The sequence below is a fragment of the Piliocolobus tephrosceles genome, chromosome 15, assembly GCF_002776525.5.
Source record: "Piliocolobus tephrosceles isolate RC106 chromosome 15, ASM277652v3, whole genome shotgun sequence".
Classification (NCBI taxonomy): Eukaryota; Metazoa; Chordata; class Mammalia; order Primates; family Cercopithecidae; genus Piliocolobus; species Piliocolobus tephrosceles.
In genome coordinates this window covers 47,298,765-47,319,415 of record NC_045448.1, presented here as the reverse complement: position 1 = coordinate 47,319,415, position 20,651 = coordinate 47,298,765, and the positions used below count along the sequence as shown (strand labels likewise).

General features: G+C 54.5%; 1 protein-coding gene across 2 annotated transcripts in view; it reads right to left on the bottom strand.

The window, feature by feature from the left end:
- Window positions 1-970: 970 nt before the first annotated feature.
- Window positions 971-20,651, bottom strand: part of TTC7A (tetratricopeptide repeat domain 7A) — a 135,038-nt gene continuing 115,357 nt past the window's right edge. For both annotated transcript variants that reach the window (XM_023223846.2, XM_023223847.3), the window contains 2 exons: window positions 16,059-16,261; window positions 971-3,362 (listed from right to left, as the gene is read on the bottom strand). In XM_023223846.2, coding sequence (XP_023079614.1) covers window positions 3,141-3,362; window positions 16,059-16,261 — 425 coding nt within the window. In that variant the 3' untranslated portion in view covers window positions 971-3,140. The remainder of the gene's footprint in view (window positions 3,363-16,058; window positions 16,262-20,651) is intronic.

Sequence of the window (20,651 nt, the reverse complement as noted above, 5' to 3'; positions counted from 1 at the left end):
TCAGAGGCTTCCCAAGCCCAAGAAATATTTGCACAGTGACGACATCTGAGTGCTGGGTGGGGGATAGGATGCAACAATGAGCACTCTGGTACCAGAAAGGAGTCTGGGTGGTGGCGGCTGAAATGCCATTCATACTTGTGCCTGCAGGAAGCACTATCAATACGAAAGCGCACAAGTGGGAGCTGTGTCCTGGAAAGTGGCATGTGGGTGGAAGTCCGAGACGGTGACAGGCAGTCTGAGGTCTGTCCCCAGACTCTCACCCTGGTCCCAGCATGATGGGTTTAGACACAGGAGCCAGGTGCCTCTCTCTCCAGTGAGGGTTTCTGTGCAAGCACAGGGCCTGCAGATGGGCAACTGGGGTAAAGCAGTGCCTGCGGCCCTCAGCAGGTCTCCGCCGCTTGCGTGACTGTCCGACATTCGACCAATTTAAGGTCAGCTTGGGAAACCCTGTTCCCATCAGAAGAGAAGGCAGAGTCTTCCCTCCTTCCACGTTCCCTCCATTCCCCTCCCTGCAAGATGAGTTTCTAAGCCGCTTCCCCCAGGCTGGCAGACACCCCCTGCCACCTAGGGTGGCCTGTACTTCTCGCCCAAGGAGGCCATGAGCTGGGGGTTAGAGTACGTGGTAAGTAATTTGATACCAAGTGTTCAATCACTCAAGCCTGTAAATGTGTTACCTTAAAATAAGGCCACAGCAAGAGAAGCTGGGCACCCAAAGGCTGCAAGCAAAGCCCTTCCTTACGGGGACAGCAGTGTCTGGCTGCGCGTGGCATGGAGGGTGGGCGTTGGGGGGGGTCAGGCCACAGGGAGGAGCGGCAAGAGGGGAGTCCAGATGGCCGAGAACAGCCCTGGGTTTAAGGGGGAGCTTCAGGACAGCTGTCTCCAAAAGGAGGTGGCTGCAGCCTTGGGGGTGCCATGGTGGTCCCCTGGAGTACATGAAGAAACAGAGCTTCTGTGTAAATGAGCAGCATTGTTTAGAATTATTTCGATGCAGGTTATAACATCCACAGTACGTTGGTATGTGGCATAACGTATTAGGGCTGTACTGGTATGGACTTCTCAGCAGAGGTGGCCAATCTGAACAAGGCCCAGGTCTCTCCCATGCCCCCTCTCCTAGGCTTCTTCCCTGAAGCTGAAGGTGGCCCATCAGCAATGCCGGAGGGGCTCTCTGTTCAGATGTGAGTACTGCCCTGGCCTCTCCCAGCAATGCCCAGAGGCAGCAGGGGCTTCCGGGTGGCCCCCTGGACAAGTCAGAGGCCAGGATCAGCCCTGCCTGGACCCCTCTTGCTTCCTCCTACCCCCTCCAGGCTTTAGCCCAGCCTCAACTGGCAACACTCTCACCAGCTCAAACCCACATTTTCCCAGAGGGTCCTCCCTCCCATCCTTCCTTCCCCACATCCCTCCTCAGCTGGGCCCAGGTCCGGCCTCCCTCCTTCTGCCAACAGCCCCTCCTCTCCAGGGCCTGGCTCAAGGCTGGTGTGGGAACTACACGCCAATGAATAGACATGCTGCTTCAGACAAGCCTGCTTCCCCTCCGAGGGTCTCTTTATTCAACCTGTAAAGTCACTGTCAGCAACTTGGCTTGGCCCTCTGCTGCTTCCAACAAGGAAATGCTTAAAAGTCAGGAAATGCATTGGGTGCCTTTCCTAGTACCAAAAATTGACTACAACTCTTTGGGCACCCTGAGATAAATCAACAGCATTTGCTTTTTCTTTACTTTTCTAACGTAATTCCAGAAAAAAATAGATCTCTATTTTATATATATATAAACTATATTTATATACACACATATATAGAGATCCTTCAACCATGAAGAGGCAAAGGATCCAGCGTCCTCTGGGGTGCCCCTTGGCCTGCCGCAGGAAAGCCAGGAGGCACCAGCTGTCTTGGGAATCATCATCTCGGGACATGCAGTGCTGAGCTAGTGTGCCATGGATGGGGGGTCTCCAACAGCCCTCTCCCTCCGAGGAAGGTGGAGCTATGACAAACCAGGGCAGCCCTCACCTGAGCTTTCTACACATCCTGAAATGTAAGCTGTACCTGATGGAGCTTTGAAACTAAAACCCAAAGTGCAGATACAAAAGGATTCCCTGATAGGCCTGGGGGACTGACTCCTTGGGGAAGAGTTCCAAGAGCGTCATGCAGCAGGGGCCGGGGGAGCCAGCAGGGAGGACACACACCCACAGCCCCCAGGCCTGGAAAAAGGTGTCATGGACACAGAGGCCTGCTCAGTCACAGGAGAAGGGCTGGGCTCTGTCCCCTCCTCAGGTCTCCCTCAGGCAGGGCAACCCAAAAGGCTAGGGTGAGGCTCGAATCAAGGCAAAAAAGGGCTGTGGGTGGTGAGATGTACTGGGGACAGTCCTAGAAATTGCCCACCTCCATGTTATTGGCCCTCGAGGGACCTGCACTGTAGCGTAAGACCTGCAGGAGTCATGTGTTGACTCAGGGTATTAGAAAGGACTGGATCTAGCAACCACAGGATCTGAAGCCGACGGAGGCTGCTCGGGCTGGAACACATTTCCAGGGAGATGGGGTGGGTGGAAATGGAAGCGTAAGGGCCAGTGCTCAGTACCCCCTGGCTAGACCCCAGAGGCCCCAAAGGCACTTGGTAGCAGAGGGAAAGAGCAGAGTGGGGCCCAGCTGGCCTCAGGGGGCAAACAGGGGCAACGTGGGCATCATCTACTAACTCCAAGTCTGGGAAGGGAACCCAGAAATCCCATCGTCTTCCCACTTGCTCACAGTTTCTTCACGTCATGACTGCCCTGGGCAAGACCTGAGAGGGATCCAGAAGTCTGTGCTGTGCTGAGTGGGGAGTGAGATCCCCAGAGCCCCAGCCCGGGGCATGGGTGAGGGTGAAGGGTAGTTGTGAGGCTCCCCCCTGCCCAGCTCTTGGGGAGCAAGTCTGGTCACCACAAAACTCTGCAAAAAGGCACTTAGGGTTCAAGTCAGACTGTTTACCAAGGCACCAACAAAGAAATCCAGGAAGCCCCTCTTGGCCGAGCCAGGAGAACGAGGGCTGCAGCTGCGGAGGCGTTCGCTAAAGATGGATTTCCCTGAGGCCCCGCACCTGATGCCACTGTCGCCCCACCCTGACTGCTGCCTCTCCCTCTGGCCGGCCCTCCCTCCCTGTGGCTGCAGTGTCGTCAGAGCTCTCTGGGGATGATGGAGAACGGCAGCACAGGGCTGCTGGCCTCTAGCTCCAGGGCAGTGAGGAAGCAGTCGACGGCGGCCTCGTTCTGGCCCTGGGCCTGCAGCACCTCGCCCAGGCCCTGCCACGCCTCGTGGCACGTGCTCTGCCTCTCCACGGCATCTCGAAGCACCTTCTGGGCCAGGCTCTTGTGGCCAAGCCGACTCAGCATCAGACCCTGTGGACCAAGCACAGGGCAGGATGAGTAGGGGTATCCCATGGCACAGGCATCTTGGCAACTGGGCCAAGCGCAGGTGCATGGGTGGCAGCAGCCATCAGCTCGAGAGGCTCCCTGCGTCTCTGGCTTGGGCACTGTCAAGTGACTGTGCCTTTCCCCATGTAAATCCTACCTGGCCCTGCCCAACCCCTGCTTTAACCCCAGCCTCCTGGGAAACCCACTGCAGGGGCTCTGTTCCTGCCGGTCCCGAGGAATTGGCTTTCAAGTCACCAGATCTGGCAAATCCCAGCTCTCTGGCCCTCAGTTTCCTCATCTGTAAATGGGAAAATCACAGCATCTCTCTCGAGGGCGGGGTGAGGCTGAAAGGAGTCAGGAGGTGCAAAGCTCTGCAAGCGTCTGGCGGGAGTGTGTTCTTGCTCAGTGGGACCATGCCGCTCAGTCCTTCCTGCGGCCCGGAGCTGCCCTTCACCCCAGGGATGCAGAAAGACTGAGGAGGATGCATTACGGGGCTTCATCACTGCCACCAGGGAGGAAAAGCTCAGGCACGTGTGCGTGTGCGGTGGCTCCTCAGGAGAGGGTCACAGGAGGAGAGTCAGATGGCGGGGGACAGGGTGCTGGGTGAATGGGGCGCTGGGTGAACAGGCTGGATTGGCTGAAAGATGAAAGGCCTCGGGGGGGTCTGGGTCAGGCGCAGGGAAGCTTGGCCCTGCTGTTTGGCTCAAACAACCCTGTTACCAAAGAGATAGAGGAACTAACAGGAATCGTCATAAGAGGCTGGGAAGTGAAACTGGCACCCTGTCCCCTCTACATCCTCTTTTACCCACGCTGGGAAGTGGGGAGAGAGGACAGGGTAGTGAGCGGAGGCAGAGGGGCAGGGCTCCCTTTCAGCAGAAAGGTTGTTTCGCACCGTCCCACTGATCCCTGTTTCAGCCCTGAGGGTGGCATGAGATGGTCCCTTGGGGGGACCCTTCTCTTGTTAAAAGACGGGAGGTAAAACCCACCACCGACTTCCTGGACAGGCGGGGGCCTCAGTGGGGGTGGGGAGCTGCCTTCTATGTGTCTGGAGCCCCCTCTCCAGTGCCCGCCCACTGATGGCCATGTACATTTTTAGCTGGAACATTTTCCTCCTCAGCGAGCTCCCCAGAGTTAGGCCCTCTGTTGCTATGGAGACGCGCTGGGGAAGATGCGCATGCCTGGTTTCATCAAGTCCTCAGAGGGCTTGGAACACGACCAATTCGGCGGGAGTGAAAGATGGCGCTCAGGAAGCCCTAGGAAAAGCCCCTCCCTCTCCATAGGTGCTGGCTGGAGATCCTGTGGCCAGGGGGCGGGGGAGGAAGAGGCTGTCCTCACAGAGCCTCCGTTAGCCCTGGGCAACGCTGTACCAAGGAAGCACACACATGGATGAGGCGTGCAGAGGCCAGGAGAGGGCAGGATGGCTGCGGGGGGGCGTGGAGCCTCAGGCAGGGTCTTCCGCTCTCGCCAGATGGGAGTGGTGCTGACTCAGGGCTGCCTGGGACCAAGGGTAGTGGCCAGGCTGGCCAGGAGGGCACCAGGCCTAGCTGTTTTGCCCACACGGCCCAAGGGCCAGACCCCAGCAGCTCACAATGGAACAGGGCCCACAGGGAGGAGGGAAGGAAGGCCAGCCGACGGGCCGCCAGACACAAAATTAAGCACCAAAAATGAAGGGTTTGAGCCCTGTGAGTTCTGCCCACGAGGGAGCAACACAGGACAGAAGGGAAAGGCTGGCAAGGCCTCTCAGAGAGGGGCAGGCCCGGAGTGGCTTCCACACATTAAGTTTTCTATATTAAGCTTCCACATGGGATTTTGTTTGAAAAAAGGGCTCAACTGCTAAAAACAAGTTTGAAAACCCCTGATATCAAGAAGTATGTGGATGTTTGGGAAGGGGCCAGATGTGTCTGCAGGCTGGTGTGTGTGTGTGTGTGTGTGTGTGTGTATTTTATTCTCAGTTTGGGAGGTTTGCCGTAACTTCTTCTGCGTGTCTGTAGAGAGGAAAAAGCCCAGGGCTTGGTGGCTGGAAGCCCTGGCCAGGTTGGAATCCCAGCTCTGCCACTGACAAGTGCTGTGACCGTGGACAAATGGCCAGCTTTCTCTGAGTTGTGGTTTCCTCATCTGTAAACCAAGCCATGAACAGTCCCTCCTCGTGGGGCTCTTGTGAGGAGTCTGCAATGAAGAATTGGAAAAATCACCGCAGGGGCAGACAGCAAACAGCAGCACCTCCAAGATGAGCAGAGGGTCCTTCTGGGCGGGTGGGGAGTGGGTGGATGGCTGATCTCTCTGGAAGCTGGGAGAGGGCATGGCTCTCTGTGGGGGAGGACTGTAGGCTAGGGTGGGTTGGCTCATGTGCCCCCACCCTGGGGTGTTTACCTTAGAGCCTGAAAGGACACACCGGGCTGGGGTCAGGCTGGGGCCCAGAGGCCCGGGGCCTGTAACAGGATCTTCTGCCACCTGCCCCTGACACCAGCCGAGTTCATGTTTGGTAGCAACTCAGCGCTGTTTGCTGCCTGACAACTGGGCAAGACAGCCCCAGGAAGATGTGAGGTCTCACCTACTCTGCCCTGAGCCCAGTGCTGCATCTAGGGCCTGCAGACAATCCTCCTGGCACCCCGACCCTCCCAGAGAACAGGCCTCCAGAGAGATGGTGGGAACAAGCATCCAAATGTCCCAAGTGAATCCCCCATCCCTCATCCTGGTGAGGGGTGCCCCACGCTGAGAGAGGAGACCAGATCTGCTGAGAGGCTCCCAGTTTTGACCCTCCCTTGGGAGATGCCATAGCTGTGCTGGCAGCCCACAGGGATTTGAAAGTTGTTTATGGTGATCAGACACCACAACTCCAGGGGGGCGCTTTGGGCTGGTTATAGCCACAAACATGGTTCCAGGGAGGTGCAGGGCTCTGAGGGAAGTCCCCAGAAATTCCCACCTCAGGACCCTCCTTCTTCTGTCCCTTCCTGGATCTCAGGGAGTGGGGCTGTGTGGCCACATCTCAAGTGCTCGAGGCCCTGCTCTCCCAGGAAGCCTTCCCTGAGGACGGAGTTCCTCCTGACCACACAACCGCCTCAGCGTCATGCTTAGTTACTGCGGAGCTCATGGATGCGATCCCTGTCCTGCCCCTCCCGAGGCTGAGAGGGATAGAGCCCCAGCCTCCTGCCTGCTTTGTTATTCCCCAAAGGACAGCAGCTCAACAGGGCTCAGAGCTCAGGATGTAGCCCAAACACAGAGCCAGGGAACCCTGAGGCACCCACACACTTACAGATGTGGGCCTCCGACCAGGGATGCTGCCCACGTGGAGCTTGGCAAGCCTTGCCTCTTACGGCCACGAAGGCGCAGAACCTAAGGGGCCCAGGGTCTTGCTGGTCTGGGCTCACACTCAGCAGGGAGCCTCCCTGTGGGACCCAGGTCCTCTGCAGAGGCAGCGTGTGGCCAGGGGCTGTGGCCTGGGAGTGGATGAGGGAAACGGCCTTGCCTTTTCAGAACCCACTGCATACCATCCCGCCCTGATGACGCCCTCCAAGGGTGGAGCAGAACAGAGGTCTAGGGGTGCGCATGCCTCTTCTTCTTTTGAGGGGGGCCTGCCCTGGGAAGCAGCCTTGGCGCTAGGCCAGGCTGAGCCCTCCCTCCCCACCCCTGCCCTCAAGTATTTATAGAAGTTATTTTGGGAATTTTCTCTCTGAGCTCAAGGCACATTCCTGGGATTCTATAACAGCCTTTCCAGCTGGGAAGCCAGGAATCAGCTGGAAGCTGCAGGAGCCTTCTGGTCCCTGGAGCCTTGCGTTTGGGGACACCAGGGCTGCTGGGAGGAGCCTGCTCTACAGGAAGGGCCCTCCCTCTCGCCACCCTGGAACATGGACACACCCTTCCAGGGAGGCCCGCATTCCAGCCCGGCTCCGGGCTCTCTGGCATTCCGGATTCTCTCAGGTGTGTCAGCCTCAACCTGTCCAACCAGACCTGGAACGGGAAGGAGGGAGGCACCTCTCTAGGCTGAGAACCTCCCACTCCATCACCACCGCTTTCCTGGAGCCAGGGCAGCTCCAAAGCCACAGGGTCCCACTTCCCTGATGTGGGAAGGGGAGCAAACTCTTCCAGCTCCACCCAGTGCTGGGGTGGGCTGTGTTCACCCCAGAGCCCCCTGGGCCTCAAAGGAAGAGGCTCCTGCTGAGAAGAGCCCAGACTCACATGGAGCCCAACCTAGATGGGGGTCTCCTGGGGTAGTGGGTGCCTGTCCCTTTCTCTTTTGGGGTCCTTTACAAGTGAGACGTTGAAGAACACCAGCCTCTTCAGCTGGGGCTAAGGGTTGTCTGTTTTCAGAGGGCCAGGGGCCAGCGGCCAGGGGCCAGACGGGTCACACCCTGGGGGACTCTGGAGCCTGACAAGCCACCAGGAAATTGACTTCCTTGTCAGCCATCTCCTCTGGGCAGGGGCTGGGCCTTTTCTCCTCCCCTTCCTGGGCTAGTATCAGGTTCTAGGTCTATAAGGGCCTTTGCCCATCCTGGAGCACTGCCTGGCCCAGCCCTCCAGGTCAGTCAAGAGGCTGTGGCTAGGCCTCTGGATCCCTGGTTCTAGAAGTGAGTCCCCGTGATGGGGAGTGAGAAGAGGCCCAGTCACAGAAGCTCTCCTCTCTGGGCAGGAGGTACAGCCTAAGGCACAGTGAAGGTCAGTGTGGGGAAGGGGCTGCCGGACAGGGAAAAAGGACATCACCTTCTCTTTCCATGGAGGGTGAGTCTTTCTAACTCTTTCGGAAAAAATGGATTCTGGAGCTTAATGAAGCCAGCAGTGCTCAAGTATCATTCAGATCTGAATCTATGACAGGCTTCCTCATCAGGGTTGGTGATGGACTTCAGGAGCCTACATCAGCTTAAGGTTTTCCCAAAGTCCTGATCCAGGGCTCAGGGTGTGTGTGTGGGGTTGTGCCAGCCCAGGGATAAGGTGGGTATGGAGGGGCCTCTGATCCCCATTGAGCAGGTGCTGGGGGACACATCCTCACACCCCCTACACCGTGGGCCTGCAGAACCCTTTACTTTCGTCTCTTCCACTTTCCCATCAGGGAGTGTGACCTCAGGCAGTACTGGTGAGGGGTGAAGAGAGCACTCACAATAAAATCACCTCATCAGAGGTCACACAGCCAAGATGCTCCTATTGAACTTCCCTGCCCAGAAGAAGCAAGACTCCATGTCCTTTCATGGCCTAGACTCCTCTAAGCTGCCTGCCACAGCTCAGGAAATGAACATGGAGAAAAAAGCCTAGAGCTGGTGGTGCGTCCTGGACCCTGAGACGTGGAGCATAGGCAGCAGAGGCCACTGTCCCCAGGAACCCGGGACCCTGCTGTTTGTGCACTGAGCCCCACCCAGTGTCAGGGCACCTCCAAAATGCTAGGCACTGAGTGTCACTCCTCAGCTGCTCAGAACATCCTTCCTCCTTCAACTCAGAAAACAGATGCTGAACCACATGCTGAACCAGCATGACAGTAGGCCAGGGCCTCCCCTGAGCCTGCCACCGCAGAGCCTCTGCCCCAACGGGTGCAGATTACCCAAGGTCTCTCCCTCGTCCCTCAACTCATTCTTCCCCACGAGGCAGGCTGCCCTCCCCGTAGCTAAGGTCAGCCTGGGCCTTGCACTGTGTGCACTCTTGTCCTATCCACAGGGCAGCTAGGGTCTGTCACCTTGGCCAGACTCCCCTGTGGACTCAGTGGGGATGGGGTGGCTTTACTGCAATGAGTCTCTGGGGCTTGGCACCAGGTTTCCACTCCCCACCGAGAACCAAGAGCATCTGAACATGGCCTGGCAGCTATGCTTCAAAGTGAAAAACGTAAAAATAACCCTAATGACTGGACCATTAACTTACGGAATTATTTAACCTAATTCTAAAGGTGCCTAATTCTAGATTCCCTAGGTGCTTGGTATAGCAAGGCTCATTTTACAGATGAGAATACTGAAGTTCTGAGAGGTTATGGAACTTGGTCAGTAAGTGAAGGCAAAGTGGGACTCAGGTCCAGGTCAGATGAACTTGAAGGCCCTGCTCCAACCTGCAGGTGCCTCCTCCAGAGCCAGCTCTGATACTCATTTTAAAAACCATCCCAGCCAACCAACCCTAGGAGAACCTCAAAGGCAGCTTGGAGGTCCCTGTCCCTTCCAGGCACTCCCTCCCTGTCTTCTCAGCACCCTGCTGGCATCACAAGGAAATCTGGGCCAAAGACCCTCATCCCACAGTAAGTATGGTCCAACAGAAGCCAGCCGAGGTGGGGCTCAGGCTCAGGCCACATGCCACCAAGTCATCTATGTGAATATAGTGATAAAAATGCCCAATGTTGACTTAATCTTTTCACAGCTTTCAGTTCACCTGAGCTCTAAAACTACTCCCTGAAGTCACAAGAGAGTCTAAATTATCATCCCAATTTGACAGGAGAAAAAACTGACCAAGTGCTATGGTTTGAATGTCTCCCCCAAAATTCATGTGTTAGAAACTGAAGCCTCAATCAGCAGAAATGAAGTGTGAGACCTCTCAAAAGTGACGAGGTCCGGCGGGCTTTGCCCTCCTGAATGGACTGATGCTGTTATCTCGGGAGCAGGTTCCTGATAAGAGGATGAGTGCAGCTTCCCTTCTCTCACACTCTCTTGCCCCTCCACCTTCTGCCATGGGATGACGCAGCAAGAAGGCCCTCGCCAGATGTGGCCCTCGATCTTCAACTTCTCAGACTCCGGAATTGTGAGCAAATAAGTTCCTGCTTATTGTAAATTACTATTAAATATATATATATTTAAAAAGGCCACGCATGGTGGCTCATGACTATTGTAATCCCAGAACTTTTGGAGGTTGAGGTGGGAGGATTCCTTGAGCCCAGGAGTTCAAGACTAACCTGGGCAACATAGTGAGACCTTGTCTCTACAAAAAAATAGAAACAAAATAAAATAATAATAAATTACCCAGTCTCAGGTATTCTGTTATAGCAACACAAAATGGACTGAGATACCTGGCGAGGAAGGTAACCTTCAAGCGCCCCCTTGACAACGCAGGGCGGGTTGTCTTAGGTTTGTCACCTCTGGTGTCTGGTCCAACCCTCCATGATGGGGCAGGGGGCCAGCCAGCAGGGGGAGGGAGTGATGGATGAAGCTCTGTGCGGCCAGAGTTCATTCTTTTGGCCTTAGAGACCAGAGCCTTCTTGTTGGAGTCCCAGAGCACCTAAAAAGGCCCAGCCCAGAGCCTCAGGGCTTGGATGGGCAGAGCTCTGGACCTCAGTGACTCAGGTCCCTCCTTGGGAGGTACCAGGGGTAGTGGTAGGGAGCTTCTGGGGACTTAAGATGTGCCCCCTCATGCCACAGCCTGGGGTGAGAGATGAGAGGCTCTGAGGCCATCCCCACGCTATTGATCCCACAAACCCACTTAAAGAATGAGGTGGCCTGCTATACACTGGCAGCAGGAGGGAACCAATTAAGGAAAATCATCATTGTCACTCTGTCATCAAGAGGACTGCAGATAACAACGCTGTCTTCCTGTCTCTCCAGGGGCATTTGGAGAGAGAAGCTGGGTCACATGCCAGGAATGCTTCAGAAACTGCATCCCAGGAATTACATTACTAGAGCCAAAGCTCATGCAGAGCCATCTCCCCACTCCTGCAGGGGTGCCTGACAGGGAGAGGTTCTGGAGAGCCTGGAACTCCCTCACCAAGAAAGCATGAGGAAGGGAGGGGCTGGGGTACGGGAGGGACCAGGAAACTCCTCCTCTCCAGAGTCTGCCCCTGGGAGAAGAGGGCAGAGTGCCACCCAGACACCTCGCTTGCCCACTCATGCCTGAGGGTTTCAAGTTGTCTCCTGCAGTCAGACAAGCTGCCCCAAAGTGTCCATACTCTCCTTAGCCAAGCTGAGGGCACGGAGAGTTGGTGGCTCTGTGGCCAGGGCTAGGACCTTCTTCAGGGGCTGCTGAAGGGTAGCAGAACATGCCACCCCAAAATACGTCACTTGGGCACAAGGATTGTTTTGAGCTGAAGGCAACTGAGAGGAAGCAGAGACAAGAAAAGCTCTCTGCCCTCCCCCAACCTTTGCCTAAAAGCTGGATATAAATTTACAAGGGTGTCCCTCCTCCCCTCTCAACCAGGAAGGACAAAGGCTGATCACAGAAGACAATGTTAAAACCTTATCAGCCTGGAGATGGCACAAAGGAATCTACATAACAAGCTCTGCTAACTAGCCTTTATCTACCATTAGTTTCCCATTGATTTGTCTTCCCACAATTTGCCATCCCCAGAGACTCCAAGTCCTTTTTCTTTGTCTCTTGCTTCTTTTAAATTGTATGCTCTTGGTTGAAAATGCTATGTAAGCCAGAGTTCTAAACTACCTCTTTTGTTTGTTTGTTTGTTTTTTTTTTTTTGAGACGGAGTCTCGCTCTGTCGCCCAGGCTGGAAAGCAGTGGCGTGATCTCGGCTCACTGCAAGCTCCACCTCCCGGGTTTACGCCATTCTCCTGCCTCAGTCTCTCGAGTAGCTGGGACTACAGGCGCCCGCCACCTCACCTGGCTAATTGTTTGTATTTTTAGTAGAGACGGGGTTTCACAGGATGGTCTAGATCTCCTGACCTTGTGATCTACCCGCCTTGGCCTCCCAAAGTGCTAGGATTACAGGTGTGAGCCACCATGCCAGGCCTCTAAGCTACCTCTTTAAGCTTTTCTCATTTTTCCTGAGTATCTCCCATGAGAACATTTTATACATGTTAATAAAGTTCTGTTTGTTTTTCCTTGTTAATCTGTCTTCTGTTACCAGGGTCTGAGCTAAGAACTCAGAAAGGTAGAGAAAAAATGGTTTTTTCCTTCCCTACACTGGGAAACCAAGTCAAGCCACTCATTCCATGAGGTGCTCTAATCTCAGCTTCATGACCAACCAATGACCCTCCCATCACGAAAGTCTGGTGACCTCAAAGGAACCCCCTCCTGGGAGGGCTCTCAGTGACCCAACCAGTCTACTAGTCACTGTTGGAGCTCCCTGGTTTCCTCAGGTATCTATTCTGCCCTTGGAAGTGCCTGGTGCAGAGGGGATCCAGGGAGGTGGCAGGGCAGAGATAAGCTCCAAGAGAAGTGCAGGCTGCGGGGAGTCCCTTCCTGGCCAAGCCTTGAAGCTCTCTCTGAAGAGCAGTATCAACCGGCGACTCCTATGCATGCTGGGAGGCCTCTGCCTTCCTTCTCACGTTTCCCCAGTGGCAGGCAGGCAGGCAAAGTTCAGCCTTCCCCTTCTTGGCTAGAATTTTCTGCCAGTGAATTTGGTTTTGAATACCCCAGCCGAGTGGGATTTCCAGCTACCTCGACAGAAGTCTGGGACCACGCTGGCAGACTGTCAGGACCTGCTCCTGTGATTTGATTTCCACTGCAGAGAGCACACTTCTTTTTCTTTCTCCACTTGCCAGTTTCCCAGAGGCCCCTGGCCATCCTTGAGCCCGGTGCAGACAGCAGCCAGCAGGACCAGAGCCTGATGGACAAACTCGGGACAAACTGTGCTGGTTCTCTTGCCCAGCAGAGAACTGCCAAGGTGGCATCTCCTTCCTGCCTGGTCTGGGTAGAAAACCCTGAGCTGAACCCAGAGCAGGGCTAGAACCACAGAAACATCTCTTATTGCATCTAGGGCAAGGACGGGGGACAGGGAGAGTAGAGAATCCGCTCTTGGCCAAAGCCTATATTCTTAGAAACATGGGGCCCCTGGCCCCTAAGAGCAAAGTCTTCAACTCCCAGTGGGCTTTCTTTAGCCTCTTGGCACTTGCCAACCCCATTGTAAGGACTAGAGGGCCAAACCCAGCACCCACACAGCACAGTAAGAATATCTTCACCGACCACTTTCCAGACCTCAGGGAGCAGGACCCACCCACGACCTCAGAGGGTTCGCTGGGGGCCCTAAGCTCCTCTAGCCCAGGCCTGTGGGTGGCTGTGCCCTTAGGGGAGGGGAAGCTTTCCTTCTCCTTGTACTGATCAGAGGCCAATGTCCTCATAAAGTCACAGTGGCATGGTAAGACCAGACTGTCCTCCCTGGAAGCCTGCCTTGACTCCACAGCAGGGATACCACCTCCCTTCCACATTCCTCTCTTGGTAATTCTCCAAGGCTGTACCAACCTCCAGAATTCACAAAGGCTCAGATGACTGATGTGTCTCTTTCCTCTACTATTTTTACAATGAATCCCTTACAAAAATGTGAAAGTGACTTAGAATGACAGCTAGTCGTTCCTATCATGTTGTATCACATTGAAAAAGATTCCAAGATCACATCTTTGCTCAGTGGGAAAAAGGTGCTGTGATTGCTTAGCAATGTCTGACGCTGGTGAGGGACTGCAGGGGAGTGGGATCCTCCGCGCTATGCTCTGCTGTCTCTGGGATTGCACTGCAGACATTTACACTTTCACATGCATCACCTCATTTGATTAGAACAACACTACGGCCCAGGAACAATGAGGATCGTTATCTACAAAAGGGGACACCAGGAGCATGCAAGTTAAGCGTGTCTTTCCCTAAGTCCCCCAAGTGGATCAGGGCCAGAGCCAGGATTAGACCCCAGATGTCCTGAGTCTCAGGCCAGCACAGCGAAGACACTTAGATCTGGGAACACTTGAGATCGACTCACTAAAGCGTTCAAATGTCTTTAGAAAATGAGTGCTTAGCAAATCTTCCCCAGGCTGAACATTTGCTATTCTTTATGCATATGTGTGGGATGCTGGCAGGAACACAGCCTGTAGACGGGATGGGCTACCCACGCAGAAGCCGACTGCCCCTCTGGTTGCTTGTAACTTCAAAAGAGGGCAGGCCTGGCTCCAACTTGCTCCAATTTCATCAAATCAGCAAGGCACCCCAGGAAGGAAAAAGGGACCACTTCAGAAACATCTGCAGGGAGCCACTCTGGATGGCTATTCAGTTACCATGGAAACCTACCCTTGGAAACTGCTTCAATTTCAGGAAAATAGCTACAAACAATAATAAGCATAAATGAAAAATGGTACACTGTTACTTCAAAATTGTACTTGTTATTGGACTTTGTTGGGTTTTCAGGGCTGAGCCTGCAGGCTCATATCCGTGAACACAGTGGAAGGCAGACATCTCTGCCTGGCTGCAGGCCTAATGATATAGCCCACACCCTCCCTCCCACTGCCCTAATCAAGTTTCTGGATGTGACCTCTGGCGAGGCATTTATCAGAGAAGCTGATGTCTAAATTGAGGGAGGAAGGAGGAAGCCTCTTGCAGAAAGCAAACATTTGTTAAGCTGACTGGAAGGCAATGCAGCCATGCGGGAGGGAACATGGACAAGAGTGTATGGTGACTGCACGAACTTTCTTCATCCGAGGCTGAACATTCACACAGACCTAAGTTAGAAATCTACAGAAATCAGGCAGCGGGAATAATAGCTGAGCTGGGAATTCCTGTTCTATTTCCTTTTCAAGGACTGTCAGGTTGGAAAGGACCTTCTGAAGATGGCCTGGTCCGGCTCCTCCCCATGTGACGCTGCATTCTCTTGGCAACACTCTCACCAGATGATTACTGAGTATGTGCCTAGACTATGCTAAGAGTTATAATGTTTTTCCTGACATGGCTGAAATCTAACTCCCTGCAGCTTCTACTCACAGACAAACCAGCCCCCTTTTGGCAATGCCAACCCTTCAGCCATCTGGAGCCATGCTCCTGATGCCTCTGTGCTCTCTCTGTGCCAGACGTCAGGGATACCCTAATGGCCGTTCCCCTCAACGCGCTCTCGCATGGAGACACCTAAGGTGGAACCCAGACCCTAAGAGGGAAAGATTGTTGCTAACTGTGGGCTCCTAGATTATCCTTCAAAAATCACCTGTACAGATGCAGGCTTGCAAGCTTCCAGATCACTACATTTATCTGGATACCTGTTCTCTGGAAGCAGCAAAGGAAAGCAGGGAAAAAATGATAATCTATAGGGTCTAGAATATCACCTGTCAGAGCTGGTGCTCAATAAGTGTCGCCTGGACCGGAGGATACCCACCGACAGATGATTAAAACTAAGGGTCAGAGAAGGTGGCTGACTTACCCATGATCACCAGGTATCAGCATCCTGCACCCCAGCCTCTTTGCTTCCCACAGGGAGGCCACTATGCCCTGGACACCCAAGTCCTGAGCTCATGAATGAGGACCAGGGACTACTGGATCCTCTTAGCACCCCAGGGACCATTCTCAATGTGTGCTTGAGTCAGGTCTGACATGACAGCCCACCCCAGAAAACCCCCTGAATCCCACCAAAGAGATGTGGAACTCCTTGGAAATGGAGAAGGCAGGGAGGGTCTGGGGACTCCCAGAAAGAAAAGCATTTTGGTAACCGCCTAGAGTCTGGATTAGCCTTCAGGGCAAGGGTCTGACGGGTAACAATAAGAGCCTTTTGGGGCTAGATCCCTTTGTAGAAACTTACAGCAAAAGGAAGTCACAAAGAGTATCAACCAAACCTTCTAGATTTTGTCATCAACACAGACCCTGATTGAAGGGAAATGGCCTGTGTCTACAAGAGAAGGCTAGGTATCCCAAGAACTGTCTCTTCCAACAGAGCAGGAGGGAAGTCCCCTCCCCCAGACACCAGGGAACAGCAGTAGCAAGGCACAGGCAGGCAGTGGAGTATGGGGACAAGGACGGACAAAGGGGGATAAAGGCCCTGAGGCTGTGGGAGGAGGTGGCGGGAGTGCGGATGGAGGGGGGTGGGGTCTGACTCACCAGGCTGTGCATGATGTGCACGCCATCTGGGTTCACCGTGAGCGCCTCCTTGTACAGCTGCTTGGCCTCCTCCAGGCTGCCCTTCACCTCGGCCAGCCGGCCCCGCATATATAGTACTGAGTGAGAAGTGGGGAAGAGGCCTGCTGCCTCCTGGATGCAGAAACCTGCTTCCTTGAGGTGCTGCTGCTCCATGAACAGCTCAGCTGCAAAACCAGAAGGGCAGTGGGAGGTGTGAGTTGTGGGGAGTCAGAGGCATCCTGACCCCCTCCCTGCATCCTCAGAGCTGGGGAACCGGTCTTAGGTGATGAACACTATCCCGCCGAGTCACAGCATGGGGCACACTGACTATGGGATGTAGTGGGAACACTAGGTAACAGTTTCCGAGAGCTTCCTCTGTGTCAGGCACCTTGCTAAGTGCCAGTCAATGGCACCAAGATCGTCCCAGTTAATGCTCACAAAAATCCTGTAGAACAAGGTTTTTTTTTTTTTTTTTTTTTTTTTTTGTTAGGGTTTCCTTTTTCAACCAGGCTGGAGTGCACTGATGTGACCATGGCTCACTGCAGCCTTTTCTAAAAAAAAAATTTATTTATTTATTTAGAGACAGAGTCTCCCTCTGTTGTCCAGGCTGCAGTGCAGTGGCACGATCTCAGCTCACTGTAACCTCTGCCCCCCTGGGTTCAAGTGGTTTTCCTGTCTTAGCCTCCTGAGTAGCTGGGATTAAAGGCACGCACCACCATGCCTGGCTAATTTTTGTATTTTTGGTAGAGGGGCTCAGGCTGGTCTCGAACTTCTGGCCTCAAGTGATCTGCCCACCTTAGCCTCCCAAAGTGCTAGGATTACAAGCGTGAGCCACTGTGCTCGGCCTCACTGCAGCCTTGACCTCTTGGGCTCAAGTAATCCTCCCACCTCAGTCTCCTGAGTAGCTGGGACTACAGACATGTGCCAACACGCCCAGATAATTTTTGTATTTTTTGTAGAGATGGGCTTTTGCCATGTTGCCCAGGCTGGTCTTAAACTCCTGGGCTCAAGAGATCCTCCCATTTCAGCCTCTCAAAGAGCTGAGATAATAGGCATGAGAAACCGCACCCTGCACAAGTACTTTTATTACCCCACTTTAGAAGGGCAAAAACTGGGCACAGAGGGGTCAAGGCATTGGACTAAGGCCACAGTGGGAGTAAGTGGTGAAGCCAGGGTTTGCATTGGGCTGTCTGAACTTCAGAACCTGGCGAGGGGACATGGCGTCCCGAGCTAAAAGCTTGCTCAGGTGACTCCAGCCTCTTTTTCAGTGTTCCTTCACTTCCTTAGTTCACTGCATGTCCAGGGAGAAGGGGATGGAAGGAGACCAGCGAGCTCTCTTTGGGTCCCTTGGTCTCCCAGGCAGGGGCTGACTGAAGGTGGGTTTGTGCTCAGAGCCAAGGAGAACCAAATGACCCTGCCAAGGATAGGGTGGGAGGATGAGGGAGAAGAGGCTCAGGGGCAAAGGAGGGCACAAACCAAGCATTGTTGGTAACAGCTACAGAAACCTCCCCTGAGCTGATGGAGAGCTGATGGGCCAAGCCCGGGTTTGGGAAACATTTTCTCATTAATGTTTAAAGACAGCAAGTCTTGGAAGGAGGCATAATCCTCACTTAAAAAATGCAGATGGCCGGGCGCCGTGGCTCACGCCTGTAGTCCCACCTCTTTGGGAGGCCAAGGCGGGTAGATCACGAGGTCAGGAGTTCAAGACCAGCCTGGCTAGGATGGTGAAACCCTGTATCTACTAAAAATAATAAAAAAAAATCAGCTGGGCATGGTGGCGGGTGCCTGTGATCCCAGTACTCGAGAGGCTGAGGCAGAGAGTTGACTGAATCTGGGAGGTGGAGGTTGTGGTGAACTGAGATAGTGCCACTGTGCTCCAGCCTGGGTGACAAAGCCAGACTCCATCTCAAAAAAAAAAAAAAAAAAAAAAGCAGGCTTAGGAGGTGAGGACCCCGCCCCATTCCCTCACCGAGAAAGGGCAAAGACAGGGCTGGACTCCCCAGCAGTTCCGTGGCCTCCCTCCAAAGCAGACACACACCCCTTTGGGCCGGCAGGCAGGAGAGGATCTGTCCTGGAACCAGAGGAGTAGGGAATGGGGCACTTTCTCCAATCCAGGCCAGCCCACACAAACCCACATTTCAGACCCACGGGCACAGGCACACCCCACACCGGGCACTTTAGAAGACGCGGCTCTTCAGCCTCACTGGGCACTCAGCCTTTGTCCAAAGCAGCCCCCAGGCTTGGCGGCCCACTCCTGGGGCCTAGCCTATGCTGAAGGCACAGAAGGATCAAGACACAGATGGGGAACGCAGAAGGGCCAGCGGAGTCTGACTTGTGGTTTTGCCAAGAACTCTGCCTAGCAAAAGCTGACAGCTGAGGTTACCCTAGTTCAGATTATGTCTGGGGTGGAGAGAGAACAGATATGCCCAAGGGAATCTCCCAGAAAGAGGTGGAGAAACCAGGCCCAGACATTCTCTCTTCCTGTCCCAATAGGCAGCAGGAGAGGCCTAACTAAGGCCTTGACTGCAACACAGGCACTGGGATACTTAGCACGAGCATTGCCTGAGGTTCATTGTGCAACCCGAGTAGCCTGCCACATCCTAAAATACAACGCTTTCTGAGTGAGAGGACTCTTTTTCTCTAGTGGAGATGATAACTTGGGAGGATCAGAGAATTAAACACAGAGAAGCCAGGCTTCCCGGATATGGGAGAGAAATGTGGGCTCTAGTCCCTGGGGACAGCCTGAAATGGAGATTCCCAAGGCAGAGAGCACAGGAAATGGGGGCTTTGAACCCAGGGGCAGATGGCTGGTGGGGGGAGGGGTCAGAGATTTGGCTATCTCAGCCTCAGCTCTCCCTCTCTGCTTTGCTGTTGAGCTGCTGCTGGGGTGTCTGAACAGGCTACCTTCATAACTGAGTGCTTAACATACAACTATTGAGTACTGACTACGTGCCTCGTCCCCATGAGGAGGAGAAAGAGTGGGGGCAGGGGTGGGAGCAGCTGAGCCACTAAACCACTTGAGAGACCAGGGCAGTGGAATGAGAAGTGCCACATCTGAGTGTTATGGGCACTCAAGAGGGGCCAGGTCGGTGCTGCTGGTGTGGTCAGGGAAGTCTTCCTGAGGGAGGTGGCATCGGAGCTGGAGCCGGAAGGCTGCAGAGGCCTTTGGACTAAGAGGACAAGGAAGGTAGGCTGGGCTTCACTGTGGCAGAATCCCCCAGGGTCACGAGAGAGGAGAAGCAGAAGGAAGTGTGTGGGTGTCACTTTTGCAGGGTGGCTGCTTCCTCCATCGCCAGAAGCTCAGTTTAGCTGAGGGCCCAGGGGTTAAGCTCCCCACTCCCCTGGACCACTTGACCCTGGCACAGCTCATTAAGCTGTTTACAACTTGCTGCCCTGTCTCCAGAGGCTGTCCCTGGTCCCTCCCTTGGGGACCCCTCATAGTGCATTCACATCAAGAGATTTTAATTAAAGGGCACCCCACCCAATCCCAATCCGTCTTGCCTCGGGGCCCTGGGTATTCCAGAGGCCTGGGCCTTGCTGGGCTGGCCACACACCAGAGAATACGTCCTGAAGAACCGTAGGGCTGTTCCACTGACAGGCTCCATCCCCAGTTAGACAGGAAACCAGAAGACACAGACCAGAGCCCAGGGAGGCCTCCCGCGGGCTTTTGGCGGCCTGGCAGACAGTGCCCAGCAGGGCCAGCCTCCAGGGTAGGCCTCTGACTTGCAGACAGGCCCACAGGTCTGGGGTGACAGTGCACCACCCCTTGCTAGTCTCAGTGTCCCTGAGCAGATGCCTTCGGCTCCTGCTCGACGCTTTGCCAGCCATGGTTAGACGGCTGCAGGAGCCCTGGGGCACCGCATCCACCCACGGCCCTGATCCTTCCCAGCCTGGCCCTGGCTGCCGGGTCCCAGTGGTGCCCACACCCATTCCAGCATCCTCTGGCCAGGGCACCACATTTTCCTTGAATTTTCATTGTCGAGGTCATCACCCCAGCACACAGGGCCTTGCTGCACCCTTAGCGTCAAGGGGCCCCTCCATTCCTTCACTCTCTCTTTCCCTTTCTGATTTTCTCTCTGCTCTCATCATCCTCCTGCCTACCCCATGACCTCTTCTCTTGCTTGTCTGTCTCCGGTTTTCTTCCTCTTCCCTACATCTCTCTCCACCCCGTCTCCCCTCTGTGCTTTCTCTCGGCAGGCTACAAATGGAAAACATCTGTTCCCTGGAGCTTTGCAAGAGGCCCTTTTATTATTATTATTATTATTTTTGAGGCATCCTGGTCTAACCCTGCACCCAGAGCTGATTCCAGTCTTCCTAGCAAAGCCGAGGCTCTCCCACCCCAGGCAGGGGGATGGGCCCACTTTCCATGGGCTATTTCCATACCCGCTTTGCAGGGAGGGCCTTGCCTGCAGGGTGGCCTTGTGCTGATGAGCAGGGTACAGAGAGCCTGGGCCCACCCCTAAGGCCTGTTAGGGCCTCCCCAGGTGAGTGTGCTTCCTACAGAGACCCTCCCCCTGACTTCAGAGAGGTGAGCCACAGGGCAGTAGAAAAATAGGTTAGGCCCCCCAAAGGAAT